The sequence below is a fragment of the Lethenteron reissneri genome, chromosome 23 (genome assembly GCF_015708825.2).
Source record: "Lethenteron reissneri isolate LAM-NWPU_2019-01 chromosome 23, ASM1570882v1, whole genome shotgun sequence".
Classification (NCBI taxonomy): Eukaryota; Metazoa; Chordata; class Hyperoartia; order Petromyzontiformes; family Petromyzontidae; genus Lethenteron; species Lethenteron reissneri.
In genome coordinates this window covers 20,549,154-20,568,458 of record NC_083801.1, presented here as the reverse complement: position 1 = coordinate 20,568,458, position 19,305 = coordinate 20,549,154, and the positions used below count along the sequence as shown (strand labels likewise).

Genomic DNA, 19,305 nt, shown 5'->3' with positions numbered 1-19,305 from the left:
GCAAAGCATCCAGAACTAGAGGGTAGGTCCCAGGGATAACAAGACTCCCTACAACATGGACCCTTTAAGCTGCACCTCCTTCAAAAAGCCACGGACAATCTCATTGGATGAGAGAGAAACACCCTCATGACCCTTATAGAAAGCCCCTATTGGCCACAAGATAATAGCTAGCCTAAGAGGCCCTCCTAATACTCTTACACCAGAAATCTGAGGACCGCAAGAAGTGGGCATCTCCAAGGATAAAGGTCCCATTTGAAACAAAATAAAACCAACACTCCCGTGATCCTGGTGAAATACATGGGCCGCCAGCACAATGCCCGGCCACCTTGGTCTACCCATTACAATTATTAGTCAATCACTGGCACCCGGAACTGAATAGCAATCTCAGGAAGGCCCTGCACTAGTGTTACGACTGTTCCCTCGGCGCCTTCCACCGTCGCTCTCATTACCAATGCTAAACGCGCGTGAGCCGTGTCTGTATTCGACGCCACAGCGCAGCTGCGCCTTTCGCAGCTTTAATACGACAAGGGAAACTCACGCTCACGTGTGTACCATGTGTGCTGTGTCTTGCCTTGCCTGAACACGTACGGATAATGTGCTAATGGGCATGAAACAAAATGCGTCATCGTCATTTAATCTCTTGTTGTTTATTATATGAACCGCCCTGGGAGTTTATTTCCGTAAAATGCTCGACAACAATGTTATTTTATTTCAACAGTTTCTTATCAGTGTTTGCAAAAAGCCTAAGAGCATTGCTATTGTCAGCATCCAATCAAAAGTATCTGAAAGCGTGAGGACATGAGTTTATAAAAAAAAAAATCCAATATCTACTCCATCATCGTCATTAGCCATTATCAATCTGCAGCTGTATAAAGCGGCAATCCAGCCAACACCTTCACTTGAGATGCAATCATCGCTCCATCTCCCCGATGGACGTCCTCTCAGACGTGTTCCATTTCATGGCTGCTAATCCATCACTACTGTTGATCTTCCACCATCATCAATTCTCGTGACATGTTCCGTGACATGTCCTGCCAATGCCCATTACTTCTCCTTTTCTTAATAGTTGAAAGCATATTAAAACTATAAAATGTATCGAATAATTTGAAAGAAATATACACATGGGGTACACTCAATCTAATCTTCTGAAATGTATTTGCACATTCTTGGTGACTGCGATCATCCAGAACAAACCATAGAACATATAATGACGCAATGCCCGATCCACAAATACGAAGGAGACACCACAGCGATGATACCCTCCGCGGTTGTCTGGCTTGACCACCTGAATGTGAGATCGTAATTGTTGCTCTGCATCTACATCGGCAGCCGTACGACAAGAAGAAGACGAGGAGGAGTTGTAAAGGAGAGTAACCAGTCTGATCCCCCCCCCTATGCAGGTGTGCCGCGGTTACCTGCGGACAGGACTGGTCAGCCACTTGCGCAGGGTGTTCCCAGGCCTCTTGGGTCCCGGCGAGCTCTGGAGGGGCGGCACCAGGGGGTGGGGATGCAGGGATCCCGTGGAAGGGCTGGCGTCGCCACTCGACGCCGACAGGGAGTCTACGCACGCAGACGACAAATCCGCGCAGACACAAATGCATGCGCGCACGCACACACACACGTGCCAGACAAACCACATTAACACATGTAGACCCATGCCCAGTGTATACACAGAACATTCGTGTCGCCATGCATAACCGGTGAGAGCCAAAAAGTGCGAAGAAAAAACTAATTTCCGCAACTAAAACTTTGTTCAATTGTGGAGTAAGAAAATATTCCCTGGCAGAGGTTCAATGTGTACAGATGAGGACATTTTATGTTGTTGCTTAATTTATGAATGTTTTCCAAAAAAACTAATTAGATAAAAAAATGCTAATAAATATTTTGTCGTCGTTTGTTTTCACCTGGCTGTGCGCCACAAGAGTGAACGCGCAACTTCTCCTGCGCGTCAGCCCAGAGTCACAGCCATAAAAACAAGGCTAGGTCACCCATCCAAGAGGACGGCAACGGCCCTAATATTACTACAGTCGAGCCACGGCTAAATATATAACGACCGAGGCAAGGCAGAAATAAATACACAGCAGTAGAGCTGTGCAGTGCAAGTTGTGAGAATTAGACGGGCGGCCAAGGAAGACAGCGTGTCCGAGAGGACGACCAGATGGAGCGGTGAGATTAGCTTTGGGGGACTGTGACATCGCAAGAATGTGAGGGTTGGTGATGATGGCGCGAGGAGGCCTTCATAGAGCAGTGGATAGATCGTGGCTGCTGATGATGATGATGTTCTGACTCGCACCTGCGAAGTGGGTTTTCAACAGTTACCCCACCGGCATTAAAGTAAACCCCCCATGAAAGTTTGAGTCAATACACTGACAAGAGGATGTCTCAAAAAAGTTGCCATACAAAATATACATCAATGTAAGCCTAACATTAGGTATAAATCTTGAATGTTATGACGATGGTATATCATGGCTTACATAATTGTCAAAGCTACTTTGTATTGAACAAATTAGTTGGCGATGCTGTGTTGGCAGTGGTACACACGTATACATAACAACAAAGCCCTTCTCTTGATAGATGATCGGCCATTGCCCCAAATTTACTATTATATGTTTTCCTTTTAAGGCCACAGTGTTATTGACAAATGCGTTTAGTTTATTGTTACTTTACTGTTTAAGGCCATCTGTTCAATGTTTACAAATACTTTTCTTAGGATGGAGACCAGAAACAAGACTGTAATCTGAGCTCATTCAACAGCGGTTTGATGGTAATCCTGTAACGTTACATCAGTTCAATAAACAATGATCCATAAGCACACGACTTACTCGGAAAAAAAACACTTGGATGGAAGAATCGATTTAGATTCGTGTGCATGTTGAATGCGATTGGTTCTCGTGACTGCTACAGCCAACATGGGTGCTAAAACACACCACGAAGAAATTACAAGAATCGACTTATAAGACAAAACCTCACAATCCCGAATCGTGCCTGTTAATCGAATTGCGAGGGCCAGCGAATAGTTACAGCGCCAGCCAATGGTGTCACAACACACAGGCATGTTTCTATCCATACCCCACCCTTTAAAAACATACTATAAGGACCGTCAATAATGTTAGTCTGGTAGTTGAGAAAGAGGCAAAGAAGCGGACGGAGCGCCACCCCTTAGAGCCTCCATTGCCAACGCACCACAGGAGTGCAGCGTCCAACCGTCAGGCGGCTCAAATTAGTTTCCATTCCTATATTTAAACGCAGTTTGGCTACGCATCATATAAACACAAAGTTCAAACGATTGCACAAACGGCACTGTGTGCGACGAAAGCAACGACGATGACTCAAGGAGGCAAAACTAATTCCTGCAAACTTGACTCCAGGACTTGTTCCTAAATGTTTGAAGGAACGGCGGAGACATATTAGGCCTCAAAGCGGCAAGCGGAGGCATCACAGGTGACTTTAGATAGGGCACATTTCATGGCGTATGGAGGATGACGGAAGCTCATCGCGAAAGCTGCAGCTGACCAAGAAGAATGCGCACAAACGCAAGACGATCGAACCCTAATGGGCACCTTTTTTGTGTGTGATACAGCACTACCAGCGATGCACACGGAAAGATAAAAAATAGTCCATGGCACAGACCCAAAGAGGAAAAAGACTAAATAATAAGTGACATATTAGCCTATGGCCCTCCTTCATGGCAGACACCAGCCATGAACAAGGGCCTAAAGGGCGGGCGCGTCCGTCACGGACACAACGACGCACGGTTATGGCACAGACATCTTCACCGCAAGCATTTATATGATAACTTTACAGCGTGAGAACTCTTCACCAAGGCTGTGGAAAATTCCGGAGTGGAGAAAACATCTTTCAAATCGACAGTGACCACTGGAGATGAGTGCACGCCGGGCTGTACGTGCCACTTGCTCCATTGGTCCCGTCTCAGAGCGGTGTGGCACCATGCCCACTGGAAATTCAGTTAAGTCTCCAAAGTGACCAATGTGGTAATCACTGCTGGGTTTATTACGCAACCCCGAAGGTAATTTCTGACTCAATACTTCGACCCCCCCCAGGCGGAATAAGTGTGGCTCGGGATCAGCAGCGAATGCGATGCAAAGAATTGGTTACTTGCCAATGGCCACCTTCCCCTGTGACGGCTCAAACGAACGGGGGGGGGGGGGCACCACCGCAACGTTGAGTCGCTTGGTCAAGAGGGGGATATTGGCGCTGTGCAAAAACGTTGCTTCGTCTCAATCTGGCCGGTGCAACGCTGACTCAGCGTTGCTTGTGTTGCAGTCGAAACGTCGTGAGAATTTTATTGTTTTATATTTTTATTATTTTAATGTTTCCCTTCTACGTGACTTTACCGAAAGAACCAAGAATATGAATCCCTGCAGTCACGAAAGCTTTAAATCTAAATTTATAGATACACAATGAGGGATCTCTCCTCTGCATCCCCAGAACAAAGCTCAAGTCTCATGGGCAATGTCTGGGCTTCACTTCTGTGGCACCCGGACTGTGGGACTCTCTGCCAAAGGCTGTCAGGGAGTCCTGCCTAAAAACATTTCTCTTTCAGAAGGTATCTCTCCTATTTATAACTTAGCAACTTCTTAGCCAAACCGTTTCCATTGTTCACGGATGTAAACAGCCTTTAGAAATGAATGAAAGGCGCTAAATAAGCTGTAATTATTAATAATGCAACAGCAGCAGTCGCCTATTATTATTTTTACATGTGTCTTTTTACGGGGCAGCTTTTAAATAGGAGAACGCCAGATGTGTGATCGACGTCAAGGACACAGTGAGGCATCCTTTCTAGACACGTTTTTCGTGGTGGCGGCAACCTCTGGAAAAAAACGTCGAGACTTCTCAACACCTTCTCAAGGAGCATCTTTACCCATTTTTTGTAGCTAATCGGGAGGTGCGACGGCCATCCTACCCCAACTGGGGAGCTGGGGCTTCAATCGAGCCTCTCGCTCAGTGCTGCAATGATGTTTGACCACAGCTTGACAAGGAACTCCAACCACGTACAGTATTGCACTTCTAAACAGGCATCTGTATCAAAGGCCCCGACCCTGGCCCGGCATTTGAAGTCCATGTAATATTAAATTATCCAGCAGAGCCTATGATTTGGCATGCAGCGCACCCAACTGAGAGTGGTATTGGTGCACGTTGTGCACTAATACGCGCTTTAAAAGCTACCAAATGTCTTGGAGGATCAGCCTCTTCTCCTCCAGCACCACAGACACCTCGACAGGATTGTGATAATTTAATCATCAGCCATGCCTTTCAAAGTGAATGGCCTCCTTGCTCTAATATTTCCCCTCTTAAAAGCTAAACTAATGATTATTTTACCAGGTAAGGCCCACTGAACTAGATAGCTCTTTTTTTTTTTATAAACGACCTGGCCACAACTGAACCATCAACAAAGTGGATTCTCATTTTTCTAAACCGGAGGACCCAAACAAAAGTCCACACGACCACGGGGAGGACATGCAAACTCCAAATATACAGGCGTCAGCGTCCGAGATCGAACCCACGATCTCCTGTATACCATGCAAGGTAGTTAATATATCCCGCCACTGCTCATAGGCCCTGCCTACCTCTATGACAACCCAACCCACAACCTAGGTAGCCCCAACACTGTTTTCCCCGATCGTGAGTGAGACGAGGTCAGAAAATGTTAAACTGGGAGAAAACTACGATTGTCACAAACGCTTCGGGACATCAGGATAACATTTCTTAAACTGAGACTGTCCCAGTTATACCAGGACGCTTGGCATCTGTAGCTACCTGTATTTTTGTGTATGCATGTATACATATGCATTAATACATGTGCACGTGCACACATAAACAGTTGGGAGCTGTAGAGTAGTAATTACCGCACTGCACTATAAAACTGGCGACCTGGGTTTAATTCTCACTCGGACAACATCGGTGACGAATATCTAAACGGGTCCTAGGCCCCTTCCCGAGGTCAACTCACCATTAAAATGAGTATATGTTGCTGTGTGTACGGTGCAAGCCTTAATAGGTGCATGCGAACAACACTTGTCCCAACAGACTGTTGAAGGCTATATAGGGGACCTTTGTGTTCACAAGTCGAATAAGGCTACTGCTGTATATGCTACACATGCTTTGCGTGTGCGTGGGTTGAGCTGTCTTATCTCTGTGTTTATGTCTGTGTGCACAAGCGTATGTGTAATACCGGATAAACGCATTACCTGTGTGCGTGTGTGCCATATAAGTCTATCAATCTACATTTAACTCTACAAATATTTACAGGAACTGCTTGGGCTGGGTCATAATTATGGTATCATGTTGCTTAGCATTGTTGATTTATCAAAAAAAAAACATTCAAATACTACACACACCGATAACAAACCATGCAGTTGTCATTTTGTCATTTTAATTCCAGGTTACGGTGGTGCATGCCTGTAATTAATAGATTTTTGAAGACAGGGCTTGGTGGATTACAGATTTTATGGGCTAAAGTACCATGCTGTGCGGACCGTTGAATAGGGTGAAACACCCTAGGAACCAAAGGGTCACTACTGACGATGCGCTCCCCAAATTTCACCAGGCTCACTGTTCATGAACTCTTGGAAGTGCTTGCACAAAGGATAGTAACATCTCATCCTGTGTTCTTTTAAATCTCGTCTGCATGGACTTGGTGTGTTTGGCCAAATATATAAGTTCACAACTTCCTGGAAGGGTGCTGGCACTCGGTGTCGGTCTGCTGAATAATATCAGGACTCTGAAATGCGACAATTTAATCCAGCAACCTGTGTTTGCAGAAAGTGGTAACATCGTAAATCCTTCCTACTGTGATATTGACAACTTTGAGTTAAATTTCTGGTCAGACATACCAGTGGATAAGCGTATCTAAACCAGGCCCGGGTCTCACATGGGTCAATTCAGTGACCAATGCATCCGGTGATGATGCTAATTCTACCAGCCTTTTGACACGTAGTGTTGAACTTTATAATTGCTCGTGAACAACATTTTCCCTAAAAGACCATACATATGCTATTAGAGCTTGTGTTGTTTATGTGCTGAACATGTGCGGTGTATGCATAAACTTAATTTCTACTTGGATATCCGGTGGCATTTGTTTTTGCAACAAGCCTAAGCAACTAAGCTTTGAAGATGTCCTGCGGCTATTAGCGTTGTTTACATTCAGTCATAAAGCATGTCCACTGTGCCAGCAAGTGATTACTGGGCCTGAGTTCCACAACTTACAACTAAAATAATTAGGCACAATACGTAAATGTGTCTTTACGGAGATTAGCATCTCTGTTCCTGTCTCCTTTGCTAGGGGTGGGGCAGTAAATATTCTCAGATCTTAGTGGAAACAAACGCTGAAGACTGTGCCCACTGAAACCTATGCAATAGCCTTAAGTCCGACACGTGAATCGTTGTGCAAATCTGTAAGCTGTGATGGATGAGACGTGCGATGCACATGTTGCATGCACACAATACCTGTGCAAGTTTGCATAGGGTGGCTGGGAATACGAAATGTCACGGTAACACATTGAGAAACAGCGGCCTCAACGAGCAAGACATTTACTCGACTGCAAAGGGGATATTTGTCTTGTGTGAAATTCCCCGCCACCAACATCGGGACAGTGGCACTGGACGTTCATCACCTGATACGGGGGGAGGGGGGGGGGGGGTCGTGATTCGTACTCGAAAGCCGGCCCTGGTTAATGCTGCGGGTGTATAAATTGTTCCATAGTAAATTTTGATTTAAAGCTTTCGTGACTGCAGGGATTCATCTTCAGACTCTGTTGCCTCGACGGACCTGGTTTTTCACCTGAGGACGGCTGCTTGCGTTTTGGCCGAAACGTCGTGAGAATAATTTTATTATGTTTTATTCTTATTATTGTATTACTTCCCTTCTACGTGACTTCACCGAAAGAACCAAGAAGATGTTCCATAGTAGATGTTAAGAAATGTCGTGACACCTTTCGAAGTAGAGTAGACCATTGTGTGCCAGTGTGATGATCCACATTAGAAAAATGATTTGCAAATTCATTAATTATGAAACTAAGTCACACACGGAAACCATTACCCCTTACTGCAAAAAACTTGGCAGGGCCCTGCTGAAAAAGAGTCTTGGGACTCAGTGAGGCTTTCGTGGGTAAACACGTGTAATAAATACATGCGTAAAGTTAGCTCCAATGGCCTTAAATAAGGACCGCTGCAGTGAGGTAGGAACAAGGTGGGGTCAGGGGGTGAAATTCGTCATCTGACTGATGATGTAAACAAAGTCATCATCACGGTTGTTATGTATGGATGTTGAACTTCTTTTGCAACGTACGTAGCCAACCGTGCTAATCGGAGGTGCCACCTCTAAGATACAAAAAACCAGGCCGTATCATGGGATTAGGGAGAATATCTCACAATACCACAAGAGGTCAGATCTAATCGTCAATTTATTGTCTTGAGTGGTGTATTCTCTTTGGTTCTTTCGGTAAAGTCACGTGACTTTACCGAAATAACCAAAGAGTATGGATTCCTGCAGTCACGAAAGCTTCAAATCAAGATTGACTGGTGTAGTATTATTATTATTCTGCGACTGACAAAAACGAGGACTTCCAATGTCGGGGGATTATTGAGAGATTTCCCAGGATAGTGAAATCTCAAAACGAACACGATCCTGGGAAAACCGGGACAGCTGGCAATGCTGAACATCATTAGAATGACTGACGGTCGTTAAAATAATCAGACTGACAACGACCATCTCCTTGTTGTCGCCAAAACATCTCACTTTTTCAAGAATATATGAATCCTCTGGTATGAATGCTCTACATATCCACCCTTAAGTGGCGTGTGCAGTCTATACAGCTGCACCTAGTTCATTACACCAGTTTCCAATTATTCGGTAAATGAATAATCACTGCATCCCAGCCCCTCATTACTCAGCGCGTCCACCGCGTCCACCGCGTAACGTGCTTCCTAAGCGGCTGCTGTTGGTGTATTATTTAGACCCAGTGTGAGAGCATCACAGACCCCTGCCGCTGGGGTCATCAAAACTCACGTTATTCCTTGCATAACATTGGTTGTGCTCAGGGGTTCAGACGCGAAGCCATCGCTCAACAAGAGGCAAGACCTCGCATGAGAACAATGTAAAAACAAACAAAAATTGTAATTAATAAATCTTATAGCGATCCCACTGGTCCCAAAAAGAATTGATTCGCACGTAATGTTTTCCTTTCACCGTGTCATTTCATTTCCCTTGCTTTGTTGCCAACCATAAATGCATGCTGACATAGCATCCATATATATTTTATATTTTTCCAGCAGCCCGACCCTGATTTGTACAAAAACAAATAAATCTACATTTTTTTGTAATGGTTATAACATCATTCGATGACAGTCTCTCAGTAAAATACACAAGTGAAATACGTATCTAAAAAAAACCTAGCGACACTATAAATATGTTTTCAACCAACAGCTGCCATTGCAGGGCACCCTGAAGAGGCACCACACATTCTGAAATGTTTCGGCAAAGTAAGAGCTTCAGTCGCGTCAATCACGGCCAGATCGCACTCGTGATGTGAAATTGAAACAGGCAAAATTCATCTCGCATTTACACGCACTGCATGCTGATGCAAGCAACTAAGCCATTAGCGGTCTGACAGGGCGGGCTGCTTTATGCAATTAGGTGATCGTGTTTTCAATGAATAGATTTGGACATTTCTGAAGCGTAAAAAAGCATTCTTACAACCAAGATAATAAACACTTCACCAAACGACCCGATTTTTGTTCATTTGCAACTTAAAAGACGGAAGGCGATTCGGTAATGACGCGTGTTCAAGAGGGTCACGTTGAGAAGAAGCGACGGGAAAATGTGCCGTTTCAGAATGCAAATCCCGTTCTTACGAGGTAATCATTCTTAGCCGTGTGAGGATTCATCATCAACCAAAATGTTTTCTCCGGCATCAATTAAAGTCCCTCACAACGTAGCAAAATACGTATGAAGATAAAAATAAATAAACACACAAACGAGTTACAAGTCGGTGCCCACACACATGTTAACCACACGCACGCACAGGACCTAAATAAAAAGACAGATCACACACCCCGACCAAACTGCACTCTTCTTGAAAGGTGGCAAACTTCCAAATTAACATCTCAAAACCCAAAACTCCAGTTCTGTAAGGTCGCTTAAAATGCCGACGGCGGTTCTATTCGCAATGCCGTCACCACCGCAGTTTATTTATTCTCTTTACCTGCTGTAGTTTGTCCTTAAGAGGCGAGCTAATTTAACGACTCTCAAGTCCAAGCAATATTTTTCAGACGTGTCGATGAATGTTAACGCCTCGTTAATTTTGAGAGAAGATTTTTTTTTTAATGTACTATAACTTTTGAGAAGTATAAATTTGCGTGGAATATTAAGAGGTCTTGCTTTAATCGTTCTGAACCTGCACCTGTTTGCAGATATTTGAACTGGCACGAAACTTTTTGAGTTTATGCCCAACTCTCGTTTCATATTTTTTTGAGCACGATCCCCAAAATCCACAGCTACTGCTCGTGTCGCAATAACAACAGATTATAGTTTTTTTTCTCTCTCAACAACTCTGAACAGCAGGCACAAAAGTCTGACATTTGGCGGGCATTCGTTAAACCTTGCAATTTCCTTTAAGCTATAATTACGCTTACAACCATCCGCAACGCACACTACTCAACCGCAGTTAAAATGTAAACAACGGGAAAGTTTATTTCAAATCGGCGCCCTATGCGTCATGATTTCTGACCCAATTTACATCAGAGCACGGGTACTACGATCGCACGCAATATCAAATACGGTGGGGCAACAAAAAACACAGTTCAAAACCTGTTGTGCGCGAAGCAAGCAAGGGTTGTTATAAAGCCAAAACTAATGGAAGAAAACCGCCGTGGCAACTCGGCTACCAAACTATGGCCCCCTTCGGGGCACTCGGTTTGGAGATGATGATGACAACGATGAGTGGGGTGCGCGACACCCCCATTAGTGAGACAAAACAAGCTTCATCAACGCCACCACCATCCAACCAACCAGTCATTCATTCGGGCAGTTGACCAGCTTGACGATGAAGCACTCAAGCCGGTCAGCGACTCGGTGAGCGCAGAATTAACCGGGCCGCGGGAGATAAAGATACAATGTCACGCAGGCAGCAGAAAAGGAAAGCTTGCCGGATTGGCAGTCAGCATCTGCTGCTGTCAATCGCCCAGCTGCTGCTGCCGTCGCCGCCGCCGCCGCTGCTACTGCACGCCTCATGGCCTTGACCGAGCCCCCGTGAGATTGCACCACGGAGCGAAAAGAGAGAGCGAGCGAGCGGGAGAGAGAGAGAGGGCGCGTGAAAGCGTGCATCGCGAGGCAGCCCGGCATCACCAATGTGCACGCGCGCGTGTCCATGTGCACACCAGAGGAGTGCCCTGCACGCGCGCGCGCGCACACACACACACAGAACACACACACAAAACACACACAGAACACACACACACAGACACGCAGACACACACCTCTGCGGAGGCAACACAATTGGCCGAGCGCTGAGCGGCAGAAACAGCAGCAGCCGACAGAGTCGTGCGCACGTCCTCTCCTCATTCCGCAAGTCCTCTCGCGCTGACAGGCCGGCGGCGCGAGCTCCGTTGCGCGGTCATGCCTGCCCGGCCCGTGCCACCAGCCGCACCCTCTTATAGGAGGACATCACCACATTCCGCTCGCAGCCACACGGAGGCACGCAAGCTACCTGCCATTTTGAGCATGTGCAGGCAAATGGGGCGGTGCTCTGGTGGGCGGGCGAAGGTTTGCTACGTGCACTGCAGCTCTTCACCAACACTGCTCCTCCCCCCCCCCCCCCAATGCTCCCTCCTCTTCCCCCCCCTCTCTCTCTGTCTCCTGCCCCCCATCTCGCCGTCCCCCCGCCCGCTCGCCCGCCCGCCCCCCTCTCTCATGACCCCGTGAACGGAATGAAAACCAACACAAACGCTCTTCATGCAAATGCACGACGGCTGCAACGGATAAAAGAAGGCACAACAACAACACCACGGCCTTCACTCTCAATTTAGATATCACAATGTCTCAAAATAATACACAGGAGGTGTCCTCACAAGCACCCTTGTCGCGACCGTGCGCCGCAGGATCGACCGCGCACGGCAGCCCTCGGGGAGGCGACCATTGGCGAATCACACGCATTTTGTGCAACTCCCTTCCCGTGGGAGGTTGAGGTGCCATACACTGACTCGCCAGTTGAGGTGGCACAGCAAGTGTGGACTAATATGCATTTGTTCCATCTGTATGGGACGGAGAATGGTTGCCCCCTCGCACGCGTGGGTTCTCTCCAGGTGCTTCGGTTTCCTCCCACATGTAAGCACTCGACAATTGGCCGATGACATCGTCAAGGGGCATAAACCATCACGCGAACTCGGTTCATCCTCCAAGCGGCTGTTGGCGGGCCATAGAACAAAGACGGGCACCGCATCGCGCGCTTTCAGGTGCGCTTCTGCGGCGGCCGTCCAGAAACGCTCTTCCCTCCTCAATGAGGAAGCCACTGAAGCTGTGCACTTTTAAATCAAAGGGAGTGAAAACTAATTTCTCCATAGAACTGCTTTTTTCTGTTTAGTTCGTTTGTCCCTTCCACCGCACCTACGATAAGCACAGTTGGTTACGTACGGTGCGAAAGAAGTTGAACGTACGTACACACACAGAGGAGCGCAGGAAGTTGTGGGGGAATTTGGCGCCAGCTCACCGAATGGTTGCAACCTTCCTCCCTGACCTCCAAGTCCATCTCCCACTCTCTCCTAAAGCCAGCGAACGCTGTGCGGCACGTTGCAAGTACAAGTATTTTTGTATTACTATTACTTTTTAAGGTAGCGTTACTGATAGCGAGGTGTGTCTTGTGCCCTGGTTAATAAAAAAATATTATTTATTTAAGCAACCCAAGACATGCCATTACTGAAGCCATCAATCCTAATAAAATCATTACAAAGGCCATATATTTAAAATACTGTTCAAGAATTCATCAATTAAAAACCATCCCATTATTAATACATGAACTAGAACTGTCCCGTTGACACATCCATCAGATCAAGATGACCATTATAAGGCCACACTTGCAAAAATGGCTGCTATATGGTCAAACATTACACATGGGGGGTTGTCATGGCATTTCATGGAACAATTAAAACATCTTGTAAATACTCCATATTATCCTGAGTTGTATCTATCTTACATGCCATTCTGTGCTTTCCTGCACCGTAGTATGTATTATCAATCTATAACCCAAACTTACAAAAAGACTGAATAATATGTAAAATATTCTGGTCACCCCTTGTCCTCATGATCACATGTCCCTTCCACACCATCTCCATTGCTGCACACATTCTCGCTATTCAATCATACGAAAGAGAAACTTTGTAAAATCCTTATTGAAAAAAAACATAATTAAGCAGGATGACTCCATGATTGTTTAAACATGTCTACAGATTTGGCTCACGGTTAAGCTATGGTACACAGACCTGGTCACCGTTCACAAGGACTGTTCAAATATTAAGCATCGAGGCTGCTGTTGGTCTGATCGATTTTTAAGTTAGAGCACCGGTTGCAACACAGCTGTCACTGCCAGTGCTTGATGGCCGAGATCTGATACACACACCACGTGAGTCATGCACTTAGAACGGATTGATGTTTGCACACGACACAATCTGCACATTTGTTTGAAATGTCACTCTTGTCTGCATTAGAGACAATGTAGATAGCATAGAATAATATGTGGTAAAGTGCTACACTGATTTAATAATTGATTACACTCATGTATCCCAGAATTAAGCTGGAAATGGGCTGGAAATGGGTTAGTTCACTTTAAAAAGCCATCATTTAAATCAATATGCATGTGCGAGTATATAGGTGGGTACACACGTGTTTTTCGTATGCATATTGTTGGCATCAGTAGTTTACAATTTGCTTCGCAATCCTGCTAACCTCGGTACAATCTGTGTCTGAACACGCCAGGGCAAACATTATCTGAACTTGACCTAGACCTACCACACATGTCGGCTTTGCAAAAAATGTGCAGCTATCACAACGACACCTCATCATCATGACCGGGCAGACGACGGCGGTCAGGCATTGTGTGATGGCCACAGCAAACGAATAAATGCTCTCAGACTCAACAAATTGCTCGCCAAACAGCGCTTGCCCCAAGAGCCTGTTTGGCCAAATGAAAAACCTTTGTTTCTTTGGTATGTGAATGCATGAATGAAGCCAAACGTGAAAATGTAACGGTGAATTTTCTCAGTCCTCTTTGGTTACTGCGGCGAGCCAGCGGTTTTGGGTGATCAGAGCGCTTGGCGTGCCGTGATTAGAATCCTTTGACAACGGGCGAGTACTGTACAGTCATTAGGTGATTTTTTTATGTGAAGCGAATTCAACACACGAGCTAGTTGTGCACTGGATGAAGCGGTGTGAACGCGCCTGGTGAACTAGTGTGTTACGTATTCATGAACTCACGGTTCATAATTAATGACGTGTCGACGTAACATTTGTCACTTCGTAGAAATATGTCGGTTTGGTTTCCATGTGCACTGTACGCACATTTAATAACAAAAAATGTTCTCATAAAGACGGAGCTGAAATGTTCTCGGTGAGGCAACTGGTTGTGCCCCGAATGACAAATATATACTTTCTAACACACAGAGGGGGAAAAAACAGCTTTACATTTCTACACAATTAACAAATAAATTGGAGTGTGTAAAATGTACTCATATTATTCACAACAGATTTGACTTGCGTTTTTTTAATCCACGGACCCCAATTTTACGGACAAAAAAATACGCTTCACAGAGCAGCACCTTCCCCTCCCCACAGACTGTACGAAATTGGCGCTCAACTCGAATTTAAACGGTCACACCGCTGTGTGCCAAAACTCGCCCTTGTGCGACAACAAGTGCCTCACGAGGAGCCAAGGTGGATAAGGCCGCCGCTGCCGCTGCCGCTGCCGCTGCCCGCACACCGTCATCGCCACGGGGGCACCACGGTTCTCGCAGCCAGATGGGGAAACGCGACCCCCCCCCCCCCCGCTCACCCTTCGGGCCTCTCATCCACCATCACGTTCTCCCCCCCACTCCACACCCACCCGCCATTCCCTCCTTTGGGCCAACAATGCACTCTTATCTTCAACAGTCTAGAACTGTTCTGGAGCCGCACGGTGGTCACGCTGACCCAAAAGTGTTTCCCGATCCAAGTCCGAAAGCAGAGAAATGTTTGTTTCGCCCCCCCCCCCCCCACGTTGTAAATCAGACCAACCCTCCGCCCCCCCCCCCCCCGCGCGTGGGCGCAGGGCGTAAAATAGCAAACAACTCAAAACCTGGGGCAGAAGGCGTCCATTGCACTTTGGGCACAAGTATGTGGAGGTGCACACCTCTTACTCAACAACCTTTGGAGACAGGGTTGATGGATCGTGCAGACATGGGGCCTGGTAGTGAATGACCTTGTGTCTCTGGAAGTCAGTATGTCAAGTCGGTTTTTTCCACCCAAAGTCCGAGTGTTTGTCCTCTCCCATGTAATGGATTTTCTCCGGGCAAACCGGTTTTGTCCCATGTGCAGAGAAATGTCCAATTGCGAACGGTCAATTTACCAAGCAGCAAGACCCTCTACACCAATTAAGACTTTCCTGTATTAAATAATAAGTTTTGCGCGGCTATTAAATGTCCACTTCTACCAACACGAAACACATTTTAAAGACTTGCGCTTCCCACACAGTCAAGGAATTGTCATGATTGGTAATCACAATTTGATGCAAGAGTTGATTACTTTTGTCTTCTATTCCATCTCGTCTGGTTTGTTTTTGTCCCCGTATCTGTACTGGCCTATTTTACTCCATTAGCCTCAATGTGACGCAGCATATAATTTGCACGAATCATAAATAACCGATTCGTACACAAACCACAATTCAAAGCATATATCTTCAGTGCAAACATTGATGTCAGTGTATAGAAACCAGTGCATCATTAAAACGACTACCATCATATACACAGTGAGGTGGCGGCAAATAGGCCCGGTTGGAAGTCTTTGGGCACGTGACGTTGCCTCACGGTTCTCAGCCCGGTGCCCTTGGGCAAGACGTGGCGCTTCAGATACTGGTGTAGCCAAACAGGTCCCACGTGATGGGCGCAATAGGAATAGGCACGTGAACAAGGGCGTCGTTTAGGGGTGGTCGTTTACGTGGGTGTGGGTTGAAATCGGCAAATGTTAAATGGTGGAAAGTTGAGAGAAAACTCCATGCGAGGGAGGGGAAAGGGAGTGCCCGAATGAATGAGGTGGGAAAACGGTCAAACGTGTTTGGGTGGTAATGCAGGAGAGAGAGGTGATGGAGAGAAAACAGAGAACATTTCTGTTGGAATTTTTTTGTATGAAAATCAATCCTAGTGGTGGCTTTTTCGAGCCTTCAAACAAGGCTTGTGTATATGCAGCCCCGTTCCTGAAAAAAAACCACAATCTTCACACAAAGCCTCAAGTGCCATGCGGACCTGTTGCATGTCAGAATACAGTTCGTTTATTCTCCTCAGACACTGCCGGCGTTGGCCAAAGAATGCTGAAGAACGTGGCTACGCTAATTGAAAATTGAGTGCTCCTTTGCAACAAGTCTTCTTCCAAAAACTACGCACAAAGTCCTTCCCCCCCCCCCCCACACCGTGTTAACGTATCTATGCAGGGGTACAGCCAGGCAATCTTTTAACTCCCCGGGGAGCCGGCCGTTGCTTATGGGCCAGTAGGGCCCTACGCTTCATCTCTGGAGCAAACTGAACGTCAAAAGAAAGGAGTCGGGCTTTAGCCGTCCGCCTTCTTAGCAATACGTTCTCAAACAGCAGTCGATGGAAATTCCCACATCCACCTCTCTGATGTCATGGTTCTCAAATTCATATGTCATTTACAGATAATACACTGTGCTTATTTGATGAATGATGAAGTAAAAAAAAATAAACTGGGCTACTGAGAAATGTACTGTGCCACTGCTCTCTCCCCCTCACCAATTAAATATTGTATTCATCTGCAAAGGTATTCAATGTACAGCTTGAAATTTATGACATGTAATAACCACAGCAAGGAATGGGATTTGAGAATCTCTGTCCAAGCGACAGTGGTGTGCACTTCGAAACCCACTGCTGCCTACATATTTATCCCCCCGATTAGTCATTCAGTTCCCACATCGAATCCTCGACAAGCGAATCCCATCCACCTGCACTTCGGGCTCTCGTGGGAGGGATCCCCGCGTGCGTGCGTGCGCGCGCGCGCTCGCGCTCGGGGTGCCCGCTCGCTCTCACCGCGGTGGTTGAAGAAGCCCTCCATCTCCACGCTGCTGCGCGAGTGAGCGATGCACAGGGTGCTGCACGGCACCAGGCCCTCGGCGGCCGGCGTGCGGTCCGTGGTGCGCACGAGGCACCAGTCTGGCCGCTCCGCAGCACGCTCCAGCACCTCCACCGTCTGGCCTCGCCGCACGTTCAGCTCGCCCGCCGCAACCGCCACGTGGTCGGCTATCGCCACCGTGAGCTCGCAGCCGCCGGACAGCTGTCGGTGTTGACGCGCGCAAACACAATCGCGCGCACGTGCACAAAAGGAGGGGGGGGGGGCAAAGATGTCACGGCGTTAAGTCACCTGATAACGACGTTGCAATAAGCGAGCACAGAGTGTGGGGGTGGTGTAGGTCTTGCGACATTATATTGATGACCACCTCTGACCACCCCCTACGCTGTTTTCAATGCAATCACCGAGGGATTCATTTTCGTGTCGGGTTGCCCCACAAGAGCTCATCCACGTCAAGCGTAGCAAACAATTGGGTGTAAGGGCGACATCGGGAATGTGACAATGACATTGTGGTGGCTGGAACTGTGGTGGAGTGTGCAAACAAACAATGTAAGTTTTGTCATTAACCTACGGTGTAAAGTGTTGCGTGGGTCTGTATTTTTACACCGGTTGTCTGCATCTTTCAGGGCTAAATGCTGCCCCTTTAGGCTGTGTGTGTCCAAAGGGGCATACAAAGCCTTGGCTCATAAGCAAAGTACTTTCTCACCGACACACACTGAGGTGTGGCGGCCCTCTCACGATGAAATTACATCGTGCCGTAACATTAAGAAATCTTCTTTTGGAAATTTCGCAGCAAGCAGTGCATCAGCTTGTGTCAGAAAATGGCCACGTAAAAACACATCATACAACTGCCTCTGAAAATTATTGAAATCAGCCTCTTTTTTTACACATCAAAGGAATACCGATTGTATGCCCTGCAAAGTGTCCGTCAGAAGAAAAAATTACATATTTTTATCTGAAATGAGCCAAATAAAGTGCAAATTACATTCTAGTTTATGTGTTGTTGTGCTCCTTCGCTTGAGACGAGGCTCACTACACACTTGCGAGAACCCGTGCAACCAGGTTGCACGGATTTAAACACAGGACATTGGCAGTGCCTACTCAGTGCTTTGACGTGGTATCAACACCCCCCCGCCCCGAGCCAACTGATTACGAGTTCTGTAACATTTGCCACTCCCTATTAAAAAAGTTCCAGGCACACAGTATTTCAAATATCAGCAGAAACCAAGTTTTGCGTAATGTTCTAAAGATGGCTTATAACACTGTCACAGCTGTGCATACCAAACTTCGAATAAATTCACACTGCCACCGAAAACCAGATACACGCTCAAGAAAGCATTGTATTCAGAGGCATGCGTGCAAATGCACACGCGCACACGTGCAAGCAGGCACAGAGACACACACAAAGTGAAGTGAGTTCTTTGGCGAACAATTTCATTTGCAGAACGATGGCAGTTCATTTCTCTGCTCATTCCCCCCCCCCCCCCCATCACAATGCTTTACAGTCATTGGGCCCACTAGGAGAAAGTGGTGATTTTGGTTAGTGGTTCGCAAATCCTGGAGAAAAAAAAACGGCTTCAGGAGAAGGATTGTGTTTAAAATCGAACACGATGACATCCCTTCTTCGTCTCTGGTCCCAAAATCGACCACTCGTGGCGGCCTCTACGTCGATCTTGAGGACCTGGGCGTTTGTTTGGTATTTTTACAAACATCAAGTTTAACGGGCTCAGCCAGTTCCAGCAATTTATTTGATTTGTGTCGGCTCTAAGGATTGAATATAGATTGAGAAACAATGCTTATTAATGTTACGGGTGTAATGATGCATTGATTCATCAATTAATATTGATTATGCTGGCCCGTGATACCCACATCAAATTATGTGTAAGAATCGATGTTATTTTTTCATCCGCGCGTTGTGCGCAATGGGTTCACGTTGACCTCTCCAGCCGCTAGAGGCCACCCACTAC

The 19,305-nt window shown here is 46.6% G+C and overlaps 1 protein-coding gene across 1 annotated transcript in view; it reads right to left on the bottom strand.

Annotated features, from left to right (window-relative positions):
• LOC133346179 (triple functional domain protein-like) overlaps nucleotides 1–19,305 on the bottom strand; it is a 183,956-nt gene that overhangs the window by 42,711 nt on the left and 121,940 nt on the right. The window contains 2 exon segments of the mRNA XM_061557661.1: nucleotides 1,416–1,560; nucleotides 17,299–17,542. Coding sequence (XP_061413645.1) covers nucleotides 1,416–1,560; nucleotides 17,299–17,542 — 389 coding nt within the window.